Source organism: Sparus aurata, chromosome 6 (assembly GCF_900880675.1).
Source record: "Sparus aurata chromosome 6, fSpaAur1.1, whole genome shotgun sequence".
Classification (NCBI taxonomy): Eukaryota; Metazoa; Chordata; class Actinopteri; order Spariformes; family Sparidae; genus Sparus; species Sparus aurata.
Genome location: NC_044192.1, coordinates 26361271 through 26378922, shown reverse-complemented (window position 1 = coordinate 26378922; position 17652 = coordinate 26361271). Strand labels below are relative to the sequence as shown.

General features: G+C 42.9%; 1 protein-coding gene across 2 annotated transcripts in view; it reads left to right on the top strand.

Moving 5' to 3' along the window:
• Nucleotides 1-278: 278 nt before the first annotated feature.
• pxna (paxillin a) overlaps nucleotides 279-17652 on the top strand; it is a 29693-nt gene continuing 12319 nt past the window's right edge. Inside the window, exons 1-4 of one of the 2 annotated variants that reach the window (XM_030420503.1) lie at nucleotides 279-605; nucleotides 16633-16808; nucleotides 16939-17024; nucleotides 17321-17460. In XM_030420503.1, coding sequence (XP_030276363.1) covers nucleotides 593-605; nucleotides 16633-16808; nucleotides 16939-17024; nucleotides 17321-17460 — 415 coding nt within the window. In that variant the 5' untranslated portion in view covers nucleotides 279-592. The remainder of the gene's footprint in view (nucleotides 606-16632; nucleotides 16809-16938; nucleotides 17025-17320; nucleotides 17461-17652) is intronic. The other variant, XM_030420504.1, reaches the window with a different exon arrangement.

Here is a 17652-nt window from a genome sequence, read left to right as displayed (position 1 = left end):
CAGAACCCATACACGCCGGTTGAACTGTGTGTGCACCATCAGATTGTCTTGGTGTGAACAACAACTAGCTGCAACAAGACAATATAGGACTATAGATGCCCAGGAGGGAAGAGACAAATGATCAAGCAGTTAGAAAAAATAGACAAAGAACTGCATGAACAACGTAAATAAAATCTAACAAAATAGAGCTCATTTGAAAGCTAGATGTACTACATACACAGAGTGAACATCTCGACTCCTTTGTGCATCTCTGAAATCACTAATCAACCGCACACTCCAGCTGTGGTGCTGCAGTACCGCCCTCTGCCGCTAGATGCCGCCGGTCCCTGTGTGTAGGGGCTGGTGGGCAGGCAGGGGGCTGGATGTGTGGACTGGTGGAGACTCCAGGGGGGCAGCAGGGAGGGTATGTGTGTGCTCGTAAGTGTGTTCGAGGCTCGTCGAGCAGCAGGGGAACTTGAAAACTTCGCTACGTCCAGCCAGCGAGACCTGGGATCGGAGATTTGGCGACTGGGGGCTGAATCGGCTGCTTCTCGTCCCGCTGTGATCGACAGAGGAGGACCGGTCCGGTTCCTTGGAACGATTTCCGGCCAACATGGATGATTTAGGTAAGTTCGCTCGCCGTGAACGCAACATTTACACAGCGTGTGTGTATGTGTGTGTGTATGTGTGTAAGCTTTTAGCGCAAACAGATAAAGCTGGAGTTGGGTCTTTATTCAGCTAAATAAGGTTTTTCAACGAGGTTTTTCCACCGTGGTTGTCTGTTTTGGGTCGGCGGTCCGTCCAGGTAGCTTAAGTTACACAGGTTGAGCTGAGCCCAGCGCGAGGTTACTGCCCGGAAAGGCCCCGCGTGCTGACACAAGGAGCCGCTGGCACCAGGCTCGCTGCGATAATTAGCCTCATTAACATGTGTGTTTGCTGCTATTTGTAGAGGAAAACGGGTCTTTGTGGGGAAATCGAGCTGTGTCCGATGCGCTGGCAGCATTAGATGGCGAGTTTCACCTCACAATCTCCCCACGTAACTCCGCACGAGACAAGCTACAGGGCTCCTGCAACTTTTTCACGCTCAAAAACAGGCAGGAAATGTGTGCATTTTGACCACCGATCACCTCCTTTGACATGTGATGAGACACTATTGATTTCCATCCCGGTGACTTGTCAGGGTTGCATAACTACCTCCAGTGCAGGTGGGGTTGGTAACAGCTGGCTGCTCTGATCAAAAACACCCAACCTCTGTAGCCCCCATTTAAAGCCACTTGCAGCCAATTCAGCCCTCTTTTCAGCTGATTGTCATCACACCAGTGCTGTGTCTGCCCACGTCTACAGCTGCAGATGAATCCAGGGGAGCTTTGCTGTCCTCCTGCCCATAAAGATGAGCTTAACTCAGTGAATTAAAGGCAAGCTTGGTGACAGCAGAAAATCTAATGCCTGAGGGCAGGCTGTGGTGACAGGAAGGATGTGTAGAGCTCGGCACAACCTGGCTCTCTAGATAACTGCTCCCTTGCTATTATTTTTTTTCCCTCAACGCTTTGAAATTCTTGCTTGCTTGTGTAATTCCAACAACTATGCAGACCCTCCTTGGCGGTGTAAAAACGTGCAGTGCAATCCAAATCAGGAGGAAAGCTCTCGATAGTTATGAGGGTTCGAGTTTTACCCTGGCAACTGTAAGGTTAAGTTTAGCAGGACGTACATGTAATGCGCTGAAGGAGTCGAGTTCATTGGGTGCTAAAAAAAAAAACCCTGAATACATAAAGTCAAAGATGATAAATCTCTTGCAGAAAGATGCTCAGATAAGAGATACGGCTCTGTTAACTTCAGCAAGTTAACTTTTCATTCTTAGGACAGGACAACTCAAACTGGCTCAGGTTTGCAGTTTCTTAGTCGATACAATCATGTTGGCTCCACACCTGAATCAAACATCTCCATCTGGGTAGAAGCCCAGTTCTCTGGTTGACATCTTGGTGTCGAGAATATTGGTCATATTATATCCAGTCAATATTTATGGATACCTTCTCGGCTTACGTGGGTGAAGGGCTTTCCTTAAAGTAGCTGCTTAAAAAAGGAGTGTTATACAACCCAGTGTAATTACCATGTCACAGGGTTGTAAATCCTGTCATCGTTTTAGCAGAGATGGGTGAAAATGTGGCACACAAACTTGCCCAGTGTTGTTTTCTCGGTCCTTACGGGTGGTGCTGATGGGTGGGGATTTTCCCTTCATCTGCTGGTGGGAACTGAATGTGTTCAAAGTTTTAAAATGGTTCAAATGCAGTTTTGGATCTCCTGAAGCTCCTCCCAAAGAGCTGAAGTGAGTCGGTGCAGGGAGTCCTCAACCTCAGACCCCAGAGAGGACAACGAAACCTACATGTAATTTTAGCAGAGGACTCCTTCTTCTCAAGCGCTGAGCCAGCAGCACCTTCCACCAACTAACAGGCCCCTCTTTTTAACCCTTTTCCCACACTTTTATTGTTTGTTTCTTCCAGTCCTTCCATTCTTCCTAACAGGGTCAGGTTCTCTATAACAGCTCTATTGCTATGATTCGAAATCATGGTCGCACACTCAGTTTTTTGCGATCTCCAGACACTTCCTTGGGAGCAGCCTAGCGCTGCTCACAGGCAGGGCGTCGGTGCAGATCAGGCCCACATGCAGGGATTGGTCCTCAGCCAGAATTTATCCTCCTTAAACACTGCACTGCCCCACCCTCTCTCTCCCCACTCCCCTCCATTCCTGTGGTGAACCACATAGGAAGCTGCAGGCTGCAATCTATTGACAGTTTAAAGCCGACTGGAGTTTGCAGGAGCGCAGATTAGCCTTTTCGGAAGACTTGGATGAAAGTTGATTGTGACGCTTGATCGCTGGCATTCATCAGGTTTTTAACTCCAGTCAGTAATAAAAGTCAGAATTGGAAATTGAATAAAAAAAGCTTTCTTTTCTTATGCTAGACATGGATTTGATGTCATTTGTGCCTCCCTTTAGTTATGTGGTCTTTGCAGTTAAGATGCCGTGGCATGTTCTGAGGCAAACTTTCATTGACCTCCCCTCCTCAGCTATCAGCGCTGCCAAGCGTTGCTCCCTGCTTCAGCGCTCTGGGCCTGCACCAACAAGACATGAATGTCAAATAGCCTCCAAAGTTGACTTCTCCTTACTGACTTTGAGCTGCAGTACCTTTCAGTATTTCCTTTTCATGTCTGCAAACACAGTAACTGTTCACTGATTTGTTTTACTGTCGCCTTAGTAGCATCATTTGAAGTGAAGTGATTCCCCAGAGTCCTGTCAGCGTAGCAGCTGCAGCGATGGAAATGTCACTCCTAGAGTGGGCGTGGGCAGAGTAGTTTTTCACCAACTCCAAATGAGATCTGATGTAGCCTAGATACTCACCCAAGTCTAAATTTAGGTTGGTTCATTGTTTATACACCAGAAGAAACATCAGACAGCTCACATGTAGATGTGTGATAACTCCTCTACATTCTCCATATTAGACAGTGACACAGATGGTTGTTATGCATAAGTGGTAGTTTTTTCACTGAATCAGGGACACAGTTTGTAACCTAATTTTTCCACGCCTACTAGCACTAGAGCCTCACCAGTCAGCATTGTTGTCAACATAAGTCAACTTCCAGCTTCCTCTAAATTATGCTGTACATATTTCATTATAACCAGTGAACTAGTTCCGGTTTTGAATGTACAAAAGAAAAAAAAGAAGAAAAGAAGCCAGTGTTGTTTATTATCAGTTTGGCTAGAGGTTAGCTGGTTAGCATGCTGACTTCAAACTTTGCTCGTAGTATCACCAGGGTCTCTACACATGAACATGAGCATTGAGAACATTGTTTGTGTTTACTAAAACGAAAGTTTTTGAACAACTCACGTTGGCAGATGCTTGTTCAGCAGTTCAGAAGTATCAATTTCCGAATGCGACTTAACATGGATCAATTAATGTCATGTGCAGAGTGTTATGTGCCAGTTATCGCAGAGCTGATAAATAGACCAAAATGTAAATGTATGTATTTGCCTTACAATTTGGTTTACATCCGGATAAAACAAACAGGATATAATGAGTTAACCAGTGATCCTTAGAGGTGCTAGAATGTTGGTTTTATCACTTTTGGATTAAACCTGGCTAGCTGTTTCCCCTCGTTTCCAGTCCTAATGTTAAACTAACTGGCTCCAGCTACATACATACAGCAACGAGAGTGGTGACAACCCTTTCGCCTAATACGCAAATAAGAGTATGTACTAATATGTGTTGAACTGTTCCCTAAAAGGTTATCTCGACTAGGTTACAAACCAGGGGTGTAGATCTTTGAAACATTTGGGCATTTAGTAGGCAGGGAGGTTCTAACAAAATATCCTATTGAGATGCAATACGGGAAGTGTAGAATCCAGTGTTTTTGGAGCTCGGCCCATGCTAAGGGCTAAAAGTTAGGATATCTCGGCCTTACATACCGTGGCAAGTCTCCAAACTAGATGGAAATTTAATGCTTACTCACTGGACTACAGTTAAGTGTAATGTCAGTCTGGATTTGGAAGTTCCCATTTGCAAAAATCCCCCCCAAGTTAACTTCCTCTTCACTTGAGCTCAAAAACCTGGCAAGCTGTTGTGGCGAATTACATCTTCAGTATCCCCCGGCTTAATGCAACAAGGGGCAGGCCTGCGCTGGATGATAAGTCTCTTGTGTGTGACACATGCATATAACTCTCACACGGAATCAATGTAGCATCTGAAGGCTTGAGAGAATCCCCTGTATCTCCTCCAGCATTTATCCATCTGTTTGGCTTTAAAATGAAAGTGCTGCAGGGCTTTGAAACATATGGTGTAAGCACACAAATAAAGCACACACACACACACAGCCACACTGAACACTCATGCACGCTCCTGATCGCAGACTGCCGGTGTGGACAGACAGCTCTGAAGGGGAAGCTGACTAAGCAGCGACAGCTCCACACTCAGCCAACCGTCATGTCATCTCTCATGGGTTTAGCGCTCCGTGACAACAGCCTGCAGGGTCGATATCCGAACAGCTACTGTAGGTCTCTGGAACCGGTGTTTATGTGGATATAGACCTTCTCGCCAAAAAACATATTTAGACCAATTTGGATTCAAGCAAAACCTTGCTGTGGTCAGGAACTGTGTAGTTTTAATTATAGACGAGCACATCATACAAAGTAGTTACCGCGTACATCAGTCATGTTCCTCTGTCCTGCTTTTTGTCAGCTGAGCTCAATGAGCCCCTTTTTATTGGGCAGTTTCATGGCAGGAAGTGCCCTGCGTGACCTCTCTGGTGTTGTAGTGGTCAACCAACACAATAGCCCACTGTAGGTCACAGACATCATGCTAGTCATACTAACTTGTGAATGTGCCTCATCCTGTCCTATTTTTGGTGACTTCCTTAATGTGAGCAGTAAGGAACTGATTTGCTTGTGGTCTTTTCCTTTCTTGATGTTTTTTCGCTGTTTTACAGATTTGGCCAATGAAGAAATGAAGCAGTTATAGCATACGTTGTATCGTGTATTTGTAGGGAAAAACAATCTTCCAGATGTATTTTGGTCAATATTGAGATCATGATTATTTCACAAAACGGAATGCCACAAATTACACATTTTAACTCAATTGTCTCATTTCACATATTTGTAAGCCAAATTTGTCATTTAAAATGAAATGAAAGTACGAGTTATCAAATGTCTACAACCTAAAGATAATCATTTTACTGTCAATAGAGGTTCAGTGTCAGAAATTATTTACATGTAAGTTGCTGGAATCAGAGAATTTAGCATTTTCTTTCTTAGAAAATCAATCAATCAATCAAAGCTGCTTCGCAGTTTATACTATGCACGCATCACTAAAGCTGTTATCAGCCTTCCAATATCCTCTGATAAACTGATTTCCCTGATGACTTTGTGAGATTCTCCTCCAGGCACTGAGTCTGACAGTGACTGACAGCTCACATGATGCGTTGCTGCTGATCCTCTGATGCAAGCCGTAATAGGAGAACAGTTGGTACAACAGTTAAGCATAGACGATAAAGATGCCACGGTATTTGCAAAATATAATCGGTAACGCAAAAAAGGAATCAACTTCAGCATTTGAAAAGGCTGTACAAATAGTGTCCCTTTGCTCCAGCTCAATGAATGCTTATTTGTCATGTGAAATGGAGCTCTTTCAATGACAGATGCCCTTTCAAATACACCTGCATGGGTTTTCAGGCTTTCCTCTAATTGGCTCCTAAATGTCATTTCTTCTGCAGGCTTAGATAACACACCAATGTTTTATTAGGAAATGGGTTTGTGCCCAGCAGGTTTCCTCTGGCCTTGGCCCAGGTTTAAATAATCACACTGCTGGTGCTGCCCTATTTGGGAAATAAAGCCACCACAATGAAGGCCTTTGATGCATTGAGAAGTTGGAGGGGGTGGAGAGCAAGTGAGTGTGCGCATGTGAGCGAAAGTGAGCATTAGTATATGTTTGTGTGTGTCTGCGTGTGCGTGTGTGTTAGTTTCAGATCGCTTTTGCTTCAGTTGGATTTACAATCAGCATCTGGCTTGTTAAAGAGGATCATTCAGAGAGCCGATCTAGACCCCACTCGGGTTAATGACAGCATCAGTGATGCTTAGGTCCAGGATTACTACTCCACAGGTTTATAGGGGTGTGAGCTTAACAGGAGTTTACACACACATGCACACACACATATGCGGATTCTGGCACCCACTCGGAGCTGACTGTTTTCCAGTGGAATGATTTGGCCTGCTTTGCCGACCTCACAAACCCTCCTCTCCATCCTCTTCCCTCTGTCCTTGTCCTGCCGGAGGGGGACAAAGAGCAGCTTGTTTCTGGTGCTGTGACCTACTTCAACCCAGAAAAGACAGAACCAGGCAGAACTGATTAAGGGAAAGGGTGGAAAAATGTCCATCCATCCATCTGGCCGTCCATTTTTTTGACACTTTTATTAGCTGAATAACGATCGAAGCAAGCAAAGGAAAGCAGCTCAAATATTGATCCTTGACTTTGGAAATAGTGCCTTGACAAGTAAGAATTGTAGTCAAAGATTTCTAAAGAGGAGGCCCCAGCCGGTGTAGACAGTATGTTGCAGCATGTTGCAGCATGCTGTCCTCAATCACACCAGTAAAGTGAGTTTGTCTCGTAGCAAGTGGAGTGGCATCCCCACAGGACAAATGCTAAGGATTTCCTGTCTAACAGCACTGCTGATGAACGGGCGAATGTCATAAATTTAACAACAATATTTCACTCGATAGTTTTCCTTCCACTACTGCTAAACCTTTGTGTGTTTATACTTGGTTTAGATTAGGGCAGCAACTCATGATTATTTGCATTATTATATTTAATGATTTATCAGTTACTCCTTTAGTCTATAAAATGTTTTTTTTTAAAAAAGGGTGGGGGTCAAAATGCTTTTGAATTGACTCTTTGTCCAACTTACAGAGCAAAAAACTCTTACAAACATTAATGACAAAGAAAAGCAGCAAATCCTTACACTTAGGAAGCTGCAACCAGAACATATTTGACTCTATTGCTTGAAAAATAACCAAAATGACTAATTGATCATAATGGCCATTCATTTTCATTGTAGCTCTGGTTTAGGTGTTATTCAAAGTACCAAACACATTTTGATTTTGTTTGCAGTCCAACAAAACACTCCAAAATAAGCAACGGGTCATACTGTCTTTTAATAAATCCGCCCACAGTACCGAAACATTTTTAAAGTGCTTTCACCACCGCTTCAAGCTCACAGATGCTCAAAATAACCACAGGGGCAACGTGTAAACCACAGGAAAGCTTTTGCGCCCACAAACTACCTCTGTGTTCCTCTGTAAGCCTCTCACTGTGGGGAATAGGAAGGGGGAGGTAGGTGGGAGACAGCGAGAGGAGAGTGTCTTTTATCTTTTGAAGGGTGCTGTTTGAGTTACAGATACTCTTGTCTCACTTTCAAATTCACTTTTCTCAGTTCTTATGGTATGTTCATGCATTATTCATACGTTCAGCAATCCTTTAATTAATGATTTTACTCAAATGTAGCGATTCAGTTCAGTAGATGCTTATTGTCCCTGCGGGCACTGCAGCAAGGATTAGAAAACAGTACAAACACAGCTCACAAGCCATAACCAAACAATAGAAGCGGTTATTGAAGAAGACATACAAATACTAATTAAGAAGTGATATGAAATCATATTATCCAGTTTAAGGCATCGCTGCTTGATGTATAACAGATGCACGGTGGCTTGAGTTCAGTTTATGAAGTTGGACTACTTTAGAAGATACAGTTACATGGTATATTGGGAATATAGTAGAAGGGTAGATGCTGAATGTCTGGAAAATCCAGCGTCTTTTAAAATGACTTAAAGTAATATAGTGCATGTTCTACTCTTATTTTCTCTCATGCCTGATTACATGGTGTTTAATGGTAAGACCTACAAGGTAGAGAAGGATGTTTGAAACCTTCTTTTTGACACATCGTAGACTGCAGCTTATTTATACATACATGCTGAGGTCAGATGCAGTAACTTACAGGAAAGCGGACTCATCAACAGGCTTAAAAGGTGTTAGTTCCTCAGTGGAAATGAACAGAGAAGATGTGTCAAGCTTGTGAATAGTTAACTGTCACACCCTTGCGAGAAGGCTCATTAAGATCCATGTCAGCTAATCGGTTAGGCCATGTGTTTTTTTTTTAATAGATTTGGGTGAAGCCAATCTTCTCAGTATGTGAATATTAAAGTGGTTGTTCTATTAAAAGCATTGATGCTACCCTAAAATATGTTCATTAATGTTCTTGCCCAGATTAAGATATTAAGATCAATAAACCCTTCTCACGTCTATGTGTCAGATATGGAGCTTGAGCCAAGAGGTGGTTAGCTCGGCTTAGCTGAACCTAAAGATCGAAACTAGGGAGAAACGGCTATCCAGGCTGTGTTTAGACTGGATAATAAAAATAAGACGCAACACATCTTTAAGCTCACTAATTCACATGTGGTGTCACGTGTTGTTGCACACAAATAATGTGAAAAACAAGTTGGAGAGTTTTTAGCTCATTTTCTATGTTTAGAGCGAGCTCTGCTAGCTTTTGCTCCTGTCTTCCGACTCTGTGCTAAGCTAGGCTAACCCTCTCTTAGCTCACACTCTGCACTCGCTGCAAACATAAGAGTGGTATCCTCTGACTTCGAGCGGACTATTCCTTTAAATTATTTCTTGGCTATGTGTGGGCAGCAGAACAAGCTGTCAACATAGCGCTGACATTTATCACCTCTAAGTTGATATAGCGGCCTTGCTAGCCATCAGTGGCCTACTTACACATTCAGCAGATATACATAGCAACATGGTCATGTTTCTGGCAACCAGACGAATGTAAGTCAAATATTTACTCTCTTATAGCTCTGTTTTTGGTCTCTAGCTGTAACTGCCTCTCCAGCTAGTCGCTAACTTTGTCTGCCATTTGCTGCTGGGCTGGTAATATACAGTTGATATAAACTAGCTTTATTTGATGCTACAAACAGCTGCCGCCTTCCATTTTACCGTTTTCAGAAGCCGTCTGTGTAGACACAGTTAGGAAACATGGTGAGTGAGAGATGGTACGCAACAAAGGTTTCCTGGCTGCAATCAGACTGGGGAAGATGAGCTCATACGTAGAGTAAGTGTTAACCAGCAGGAGGGCTCTTTGCTTTATGTAGTCAAAGTTTGTTGTTGCAGCATCTGTCATGGAGCTTAAAATGTGTGTCAGCTTGCTCTGCATGCACAGAAGTGTCATTTTGTCTTGATGAGAATATTGTCATGCTGAGGCAACGTGAGGCTACACTGTGCTTTAAGTCATACCAATATGACCATAATCCCGAGGGTAGCGTCTTTCATCAGGAATCATTTTCTGTTCAACGGGGCATTCAGTCACTTTGCAGTACAATGTTCTTTCCTTGACTTGAGTGCTGTATTAAGTTTTGGATTGCGTGTGTCTGAACAGCTTGCTATAATTGTATTGAATAGTTTAGAGTGGAGCATAAGCTGCTTTGTCAGCAGTCGTATTCTATGACTTAATTGCAAGTGTAGGCTGTAGTGCCATTTCCCTTTTAATGGCATTTGTAGCAGGAACACTCCATTGATCTAAACATAAGGAAACTCCAACCTCGGATCTCCATCTCCACCATGTAGAGGCGTGCAAGTACTGTAAAGGGATGTACTTTGTTTAATCAAGTAGTCGATTAAACGTTACTACCCTCACTAATTGGAAGCAGAAATATTAGTCGGTTACAATTCTTACCATTATTTTATTTATTATTTATTTATTTATTTATTTTAAAAAAGGCAGTCAGCTATTGTGGATAAGATGTAATAGTTGCAACATTTTTGGGGACATTGTTGAAGTGGGTTCAATTTTGACTGTTCTGAGTCAAATGGCAGCCTGGCATCATTTCTATCTGCTTTCAATGTCTCTATTATAGACTAAATGAATAAAAAAAACTCATGTTTTGATCCATGTTGTTGGTAGTTGGTAGACTCTGAGGAAAACGGACACAATCCAATTGTCATCGAGACAACGACCCTGTCAATAATACCACTGAAACTGTTTACACTTTAAGTCCAAACATCAGGGAAATTAGTCTTTAGGAACATCTGTATTGTAAATGTAATATAATTCCTGGTACAGGCTTGGGCGGGTGGTCTGTAATGTCCTACTGTTGCTTTGACCGGCCAGCCATCCATCATCTACTGTAGGTCTGTGCTCCCACAGGTCTGGGTCAGGCAGGAATGTATTTATAGTGAGCCTGGATGCCTCGGTCTGTCTTTGGTATGTGCAGGCAGCCTAGCTGAGAGGCACCTGTGTGCAGTGCTGTTGTTCTACTGGTGCACCTGTATGTGTGGGTCTCTGGTGTGATTTAATTTTGCGTGCCCACCGAAGCGCTCCAAATGAACACAGGCACAGGCCTGCTGCTGTCTAACACGAGCCCAGAGGGGAGGAAAGTGTAAGTGCATGTGCGCCCATCTTGTCCTGATTTCTCTTTTCCTTCTGGTGGAAGCAACAAGAGGGATTCATCATGATGGTCTGTCAGCTTGTGTCACATTCACAGGCCACCTCTCCCTCATAACAGAACATGAAAGGCCTTCACTTCATGTCAACGCACACTCGCACGCAGACCAGTAGCTGAAGGTTGTTCCTCACATTAAAATTGTTTTTACATCTTTATTTTTCAAGTATCACATACAGATACTCCCTGATACTCAAAAACAACTGGGTTATAGCTACAACTGTTCATCTTCATCAATTATTTTCAGGGTTAATCATCTAGAAAATATGAAAAAAATATGAAAAAATGCTCATCGCAATTTCCCACACATCCTCAAATTGCTTCTTTTGTCCAACCGACAGACCAAAACCGAAAGACTCCTCCTTTACGATCATGCACGACAAAGAAAAGGCAATCGTTGCAACACTAGACTATGTGCAGATTTCTTTGTCTAACATCTGGTATTTATTTTTCTTTCATCTGTCCCATCTTGCCTTTAGTCCCTCCTTATCACTCTTATCTTCTTCTCTAAGCTCATGTGCACCTCACATTTCTCTGCATCTCTCACTCTTTCCCACATATTTTGGAGACGAGCTGCGGCACGTCAGGAATTCATATCAGCCGGCGTGCACCTTGCAACACATCAGATAGGCAAGAGGAAAGGAAATTAAAGGAATGAGAGTCGGGAGATGCAGAAAAGGAGGTCAGGGAACACAGGTAAACCTGCTGCACAGACAGATTCTTGCAGCTGATATTCATCCTGTTAGTTTCACTTTGGTGTCAGCTCGTATCTCAGCAAATGCCTCGGCATTTATGAACCTTGGCAGATAAAGCCTGCTCTGTGTACCCCCACCAGCCCCTAGGAGAGAGAAGCCAGGGGTGTGCTCAGCTCTCACACGCGACTCGACATCACCCCCTGCAGGTTGTTAAAAGATATGTTTTGTTACGTTTGATAGGACACACTCCCTGAAATGAACTGAGGGCTAAATAAACAAGAGATGTGTTGGGTAGTAGGCAGCATTGATTCACTCCATGCAGTGGTCAGCAGTGATAAGAGCTCAAGCGGGCAGGATGTCCTGTCAGGGATATGTGAGTTTTGCCTCTGTTAACGTTCAGGACTTTGAATGACCAAAACTCTGAGTAAAATTAGTGCTGTCTCAGTTTTTATATTAAAAAAAAGTATGTTGATTTTGACTATGAAATACCACAATTTAAATGCAAACATCTGTCCTTCCTTTTGCTGTTGACTCTTCAAATGGCTTCCTCTTCATACCCTCATTTCCCCGCGTCCCCCTCCCTTTCATTTCTCATTTTCCTGTCTTTTTCATCCCTTCCTCTGCCACTACAATCTTCCCAGTCCCCTTTTCTTTTTTATCTCTCTCCCGCTCTCTCTCCTGTAATGAGCCCCATGCGGAGCAGCGTTTGTGTAATTAAAATGCACACCATTCATCTGGGAGGAAGGGAGGCTCCTTAATCTGCGTCAACCCACATTCTAGCCTCTGAGGATTTGCCTGCTGCGCCACACGCGCGTGCGCGTGCACACACACACACACACACACACACACACACACACTCTTCCCAGTTTGACTCGCTATCTCTCTCGACACTCCTACCGCCATTCCTCATTGTTTGAGCCCAGCTGTGCCCTGCTATGTCATATTTAATCTTGCGGACATTGGGGCTAACAGAATGCCGCTTGATTAATAAGCCGGACTGTGTTTTAATTGAAATAGGCAGTTTGTCAGATCTGAATGTAGCTCATTTTTAGGTAGGCAGGAGTAGATCTGTGACCCTCTTGCAGCTGCCTGCTTCTCAGGAACTCGGGTCTCTCTAGGTTTTACTTTGCACATCAAACAGAAGTGTTATCGCATGTGAAAAAATATGCTAATATATGCTGAAATCTCCAAAAGTTCATGCCTCTCCTTACAAAGAATGATTCGGGAGGCTCATTTTTAAAGATGTAGCGCTTGGGTGTCTCTTATGAGTTCCTCATTTTATTGTAGTTCCATTTTTGGTCACTGGGGAGCTAGGCTGTGCTCTGCAATGGAGTCTGTGTGTCACGGTATGTTCCCTTGGCAGAGGAGGCTGACACACCTCTGTGTGTTTGTGTAGTTTGTGGATGGGCCAGAGCATGCCTAGCACGCAGTTTTCAGCGAACAAAGGCAGCCCTCAAGCTGCTAGTTTCTGTCTTCTATGTTTTGCTCATATCCTCTAAATTATAGGAATGTATTCCAACAACTTTGGTGAGAGGAATGACCAGCTGATGTATTGTATTTTGATGCGAGCCCTCTCGGACATTACAGTCCGTCTCCACAGAATATGCATTTCATCTAGCTTGGAGGTTCGTGTTTTAGCATAGCTCTGTCTTGGCGCAGCAGCATCTTTCTAACAGGGTTAAAGCCAGTTCAGCGCGAGAGCTAAGTTGATTAACATCTCTTGGGTAAACCATCTGGACTAACATCTGTTGACTGAGGTCTCCTCCTCCAGAGCCGCAGTAAAACTTTGTTCTGACATCAGCAGCACATATTTACTGAAGCCTTCAGATATGTCTCCATTTTATTTATGGAAGATCTGAGAGAAACATGTGGTGAAATCTAAATTATGATTCGGCTAGTTTTCATTTCATCCTAAATGGATGTCTGATCCAGTTTGTACCACTTGATGTGCAAATTTGAAGTTGTAAAAGTACATCCATGTCTCTCTGTGTTGATGTCAATGCAATAAAAATCAGCTGCATCGTGGGAAATGTCTGAAGGAAGAAATTAGAGCCTGTACATCTTAAACACAGGAAGACCTAACACAAGTTCACACATTTATTAACTTCCCCTTTTTTTGGGACCAGAATTAGAACCTTGAGACTGCAGTGTCAAGTGCACCCGTCTGTTGGACATCTCTTGAATGGTGGGTTTTTATCAAACGCCGTACTTGGTATGAACTCTAAATATTGACAGTTGCGTTGTCTCTGCCTCTTCACTTGTATGGGTGTGTTTTTGCTGCTGCCAGGCACAGAGCTGGCTGCAGTAGTGTAAACAGCGGGCTGTGCTGTATCCATAATGAAGCTCTGTGGAATGTGCTCGGGCTTCTGTGTCCAGAACGGAGTCTCTGCTGTGAAACCCAGTCAACTGGCATGTTAACCATGCTAACCATGCTAATGCGATGTCGGGCCAAGTGGACCTGGCTCGGCTTCACTTGTGTCTCCTCTCAGTCTGGAAAACATTACAGCCCAGGTTACGTACTGTACGGATGATACTAGTTGTGCAGAATGGTGACATCACATGTTTTAATAATCTGATCTGTATTGGACTTGCAGACTAAATTTAATGGAGCATCGCATAGCATTAAAATGTGGTAAAAGTGAGTCATGAGTAACCTGAGTAGAGTCTGTGCTGACACTGTGAAGGAGGGGCTGATTCTACCTTAATATACCTTTGTGATACCACTCCCTTTGTTGGGCCATGCCTCCACTGATAAGAGCTCTGCTTACTCTCAACTTTTCTCATTTCATGCTGGTGTGTGTACACCATCATCTGCTGTAACGTTGGGTCGTCATTTGCGTGAGTAGTATCTCTTACTGTAGCTTTCAGGCAGCTAGGTTGGAGCTGGCATAGCAATGGGAGGGGGGCTACCTTACTCGTTGGCATTTATTTTAAACCCTCCTTCTCCTGTCTATACTGACCCTCTCCTCTGCTCTTACAACCCACTTTCCCCCTCCTCCTTGCCTCTTGTTCGCTTATACTGATGGTAGAGTTAAGAAAGGCAGTTCCTGTCTGGCAGACAGTCTGTTTGGGTTGCCCTCTTCCTCCTCAACTTCTTCTTTTTTCTGTATTATCTCCTCTTCACTTCCTGAGGCCATCTTATCTTTTTCTAAGGTATGTCTCATGTACATGTTACTTTTGCTATAGTTTGGCTTTCTTGCCCCAATGCTTATTTTAGGATCGAGCTTGGCTGTAATTGGTTTTTGCTACATATGTAAAGCTATATACTGGCAACATTGCTGTTTCAAGACCTACAGTTTAGTGCAGTTTGACAACAAGTATTTCTGCGATTAGGAATTAAACTTCATTCAGTTGGTGCCGTACATTTGCTGTTGGTTATATATTAGTTCATAAACTTCATATTGACAACATCATTGTCCGTAACAGCGTCAAATATATTAGCATAATAGAACATTTGTAACTTTTTGTAAACAGTCATTTTGTATTAATAGAGTAGATATTACTAAATTGAGGGTTTTACTTTTTAGGACTTGTGAAATTCTGCAAGAGAAACTAAACACTGCTGTGGTGAGTGAGCACGCTAAAATAAGCCAGAGTATTCAGTAATACAGTCTGTGCTCTTCATTAAATCCCCTATAATGTTATGTGTCCTTCTACCTGCTGGTTAGGCTTCCTAAATTAGTAGTTGTTTCCCTGGCCTCGGTTCCTCTCAAGGTACTAAATAACCCCTTTAAGCAGAGCTGGTGGCTGGTGGTGTGAAGATGGTAAATATGAGCATGGTTGACCCAGTCACACACTTGACAGTGACTCCTGATTTTAAGACATGTCAAGACTCCAGGCAGACCAGGGTCAATGAGTAACCAAAGGAGTGGCTATTACAGTCTGCATGATTCAACTTTTACAACTCCACCACCCCTGTTGTCAGTCAGCACACATGTGTGATTGCGAAATACGCTGTAATTTTTTAATCCTCTGAGAGTGCAGCTGCAAGTTTTAACTGCCAAATACGAGATATAAAGTAGAGAATCCTAATGTTGTAAGGGTTTGGTGTTTCTGGATTTTTTTTTTTTTTGCAGTGGTGATTAATATCATGGTATACATTTTCTGGAAATTTCAATGAGAAATAAATGATGTATACCAAACAAAAGGATCAGTTTTAGGTTAATGCAGTGGATTAGATACCTGAAAAATTAAGTTACTTACAAAAATCCTGTAAAACTAATATTGTCTGTTTACTAATCTGCAACACTGTCCACACTGGCTCATACAGCGAGAAATATTTTTAAAGGAGACATATTATGCTTATTTTCAGGCTCATACTTTTATTTGAGTTACTACTAGAATAGATTTACATTCTGAAGTGCCCAAACACATCAGTTTTGTCACACTGTCCAGCGCCGCAGCACAGTTTTACCCCTCTGTCAGAGATGCTCTGTTTTCAGCTCCTGTCTTCCTAAGCCCTGCTCTCCAAAATTCCAAGTCTGCTTTGATTGGTCAGCCCCCACATGCCTGAACTAGAACTGCTAACAACAGATCAGCTGTGTTAAATCACTGACTGTCTCACACACTACACTCGACTGTGATGTAGTGTGTCAAAGAATTAAAGGCGGGACTACTGACGAGGCGTTTCAGGAGCAATGTTTTCTGGGAGAGAGGAGAATCTGTTGACGTGGACCTTTTAAACTAGATATTTTACATGCACAAGAGCATATCTAAAAGCTGAAAGAATGGAATTAAACAAGAACCATAATTGGCCTGGTTTAATGGACAGCCACTTCATTAAAAATGTAACAGCAAAAACCTACACATTTTGACAAAAACCCTGTTGTCTTACTATACTTGTTGGCTTTTCTGTCACCTGATCCTGTCTGAGAACATAATTAGCTTCAGCGTGATGTTACATCTGTGTTTTGTATTTCCATAGATGCTTTGTTGGCGGACCTTGAGTCCACAACATCCCACATTTCCAAGCGTCCACTCTTCCTGTCTGACGAGACCGCCTACTCCTTCCCTGTCGGGGGTCAGGCCCAGCAAGACAGCTGCTCTCCAGCCCAAGTCCCACCCACGCCCTCTGAGCAAAACGGACTAGATGAAACAGAGGTAAAACCCACACATGCAATTTGATCAAGATTTTGTTTAATTTAACTATAAACAAAATTCAAATTAGTTTCTTCATTTGTTAATGGTCTCTCTGGGAACTCTATGTATTAACTTCACTTCCTGTCTGCAGTCTTTCAGCTCAGCTCAGAGAAGTCCCTGGTCGAGAGATAGCGGTAGTCCAACCCAACCAATTGGTGAAGAGGACCACGTATACAGGTAGGTCTTGTTAGTTGGATCAACAGTTTATAAATGGTCTTACAATAACTTGTACCCTCAAATGGGAAGGAACTCTAGCCCTATTTTACCAACTATCAGGAAGACACTAAAGTGGGTACATAATGTTTTACTGACTCACACACAGACTTTAATTTAACATCTTTTTCATTTTGGCATTTGACTCATTAGTGAGCTATAAACACTGTCCAAAAGATGCCAGTATGGAAATACAGCCACCCTCTAAGTCCACAGCTCGGTTGATGCTAAATATTGGTTCTTGTCTCCACTCTGCACAGTTTCCCTAATAAGCAGAAGAGCAGTGAGTCATCAGCTGTTGCCATGAACTCATCTTTGGGCAACAACCTGTCTGAGCTGGACCGCCTGCTGCTGGAGCTTAACGCTGTCCAGCAAAGCACCCCTGCCTTCCCCACAGAAGGTAACTGAAGAGATTATTTTACAGTTTATATAACATGCCAATGTTTCTCCAAAGAAACTCAGATATATGTCTAAATTTGGCACTTCTGTTTTTGTGGTATTGACCCTTCTCTCCACTGTGTTTTGGTGTTAACAATACAAGAAATTATTGCAAGGAAATTATTGCAAGGAAATTCATTCAGCATTTTTCCTC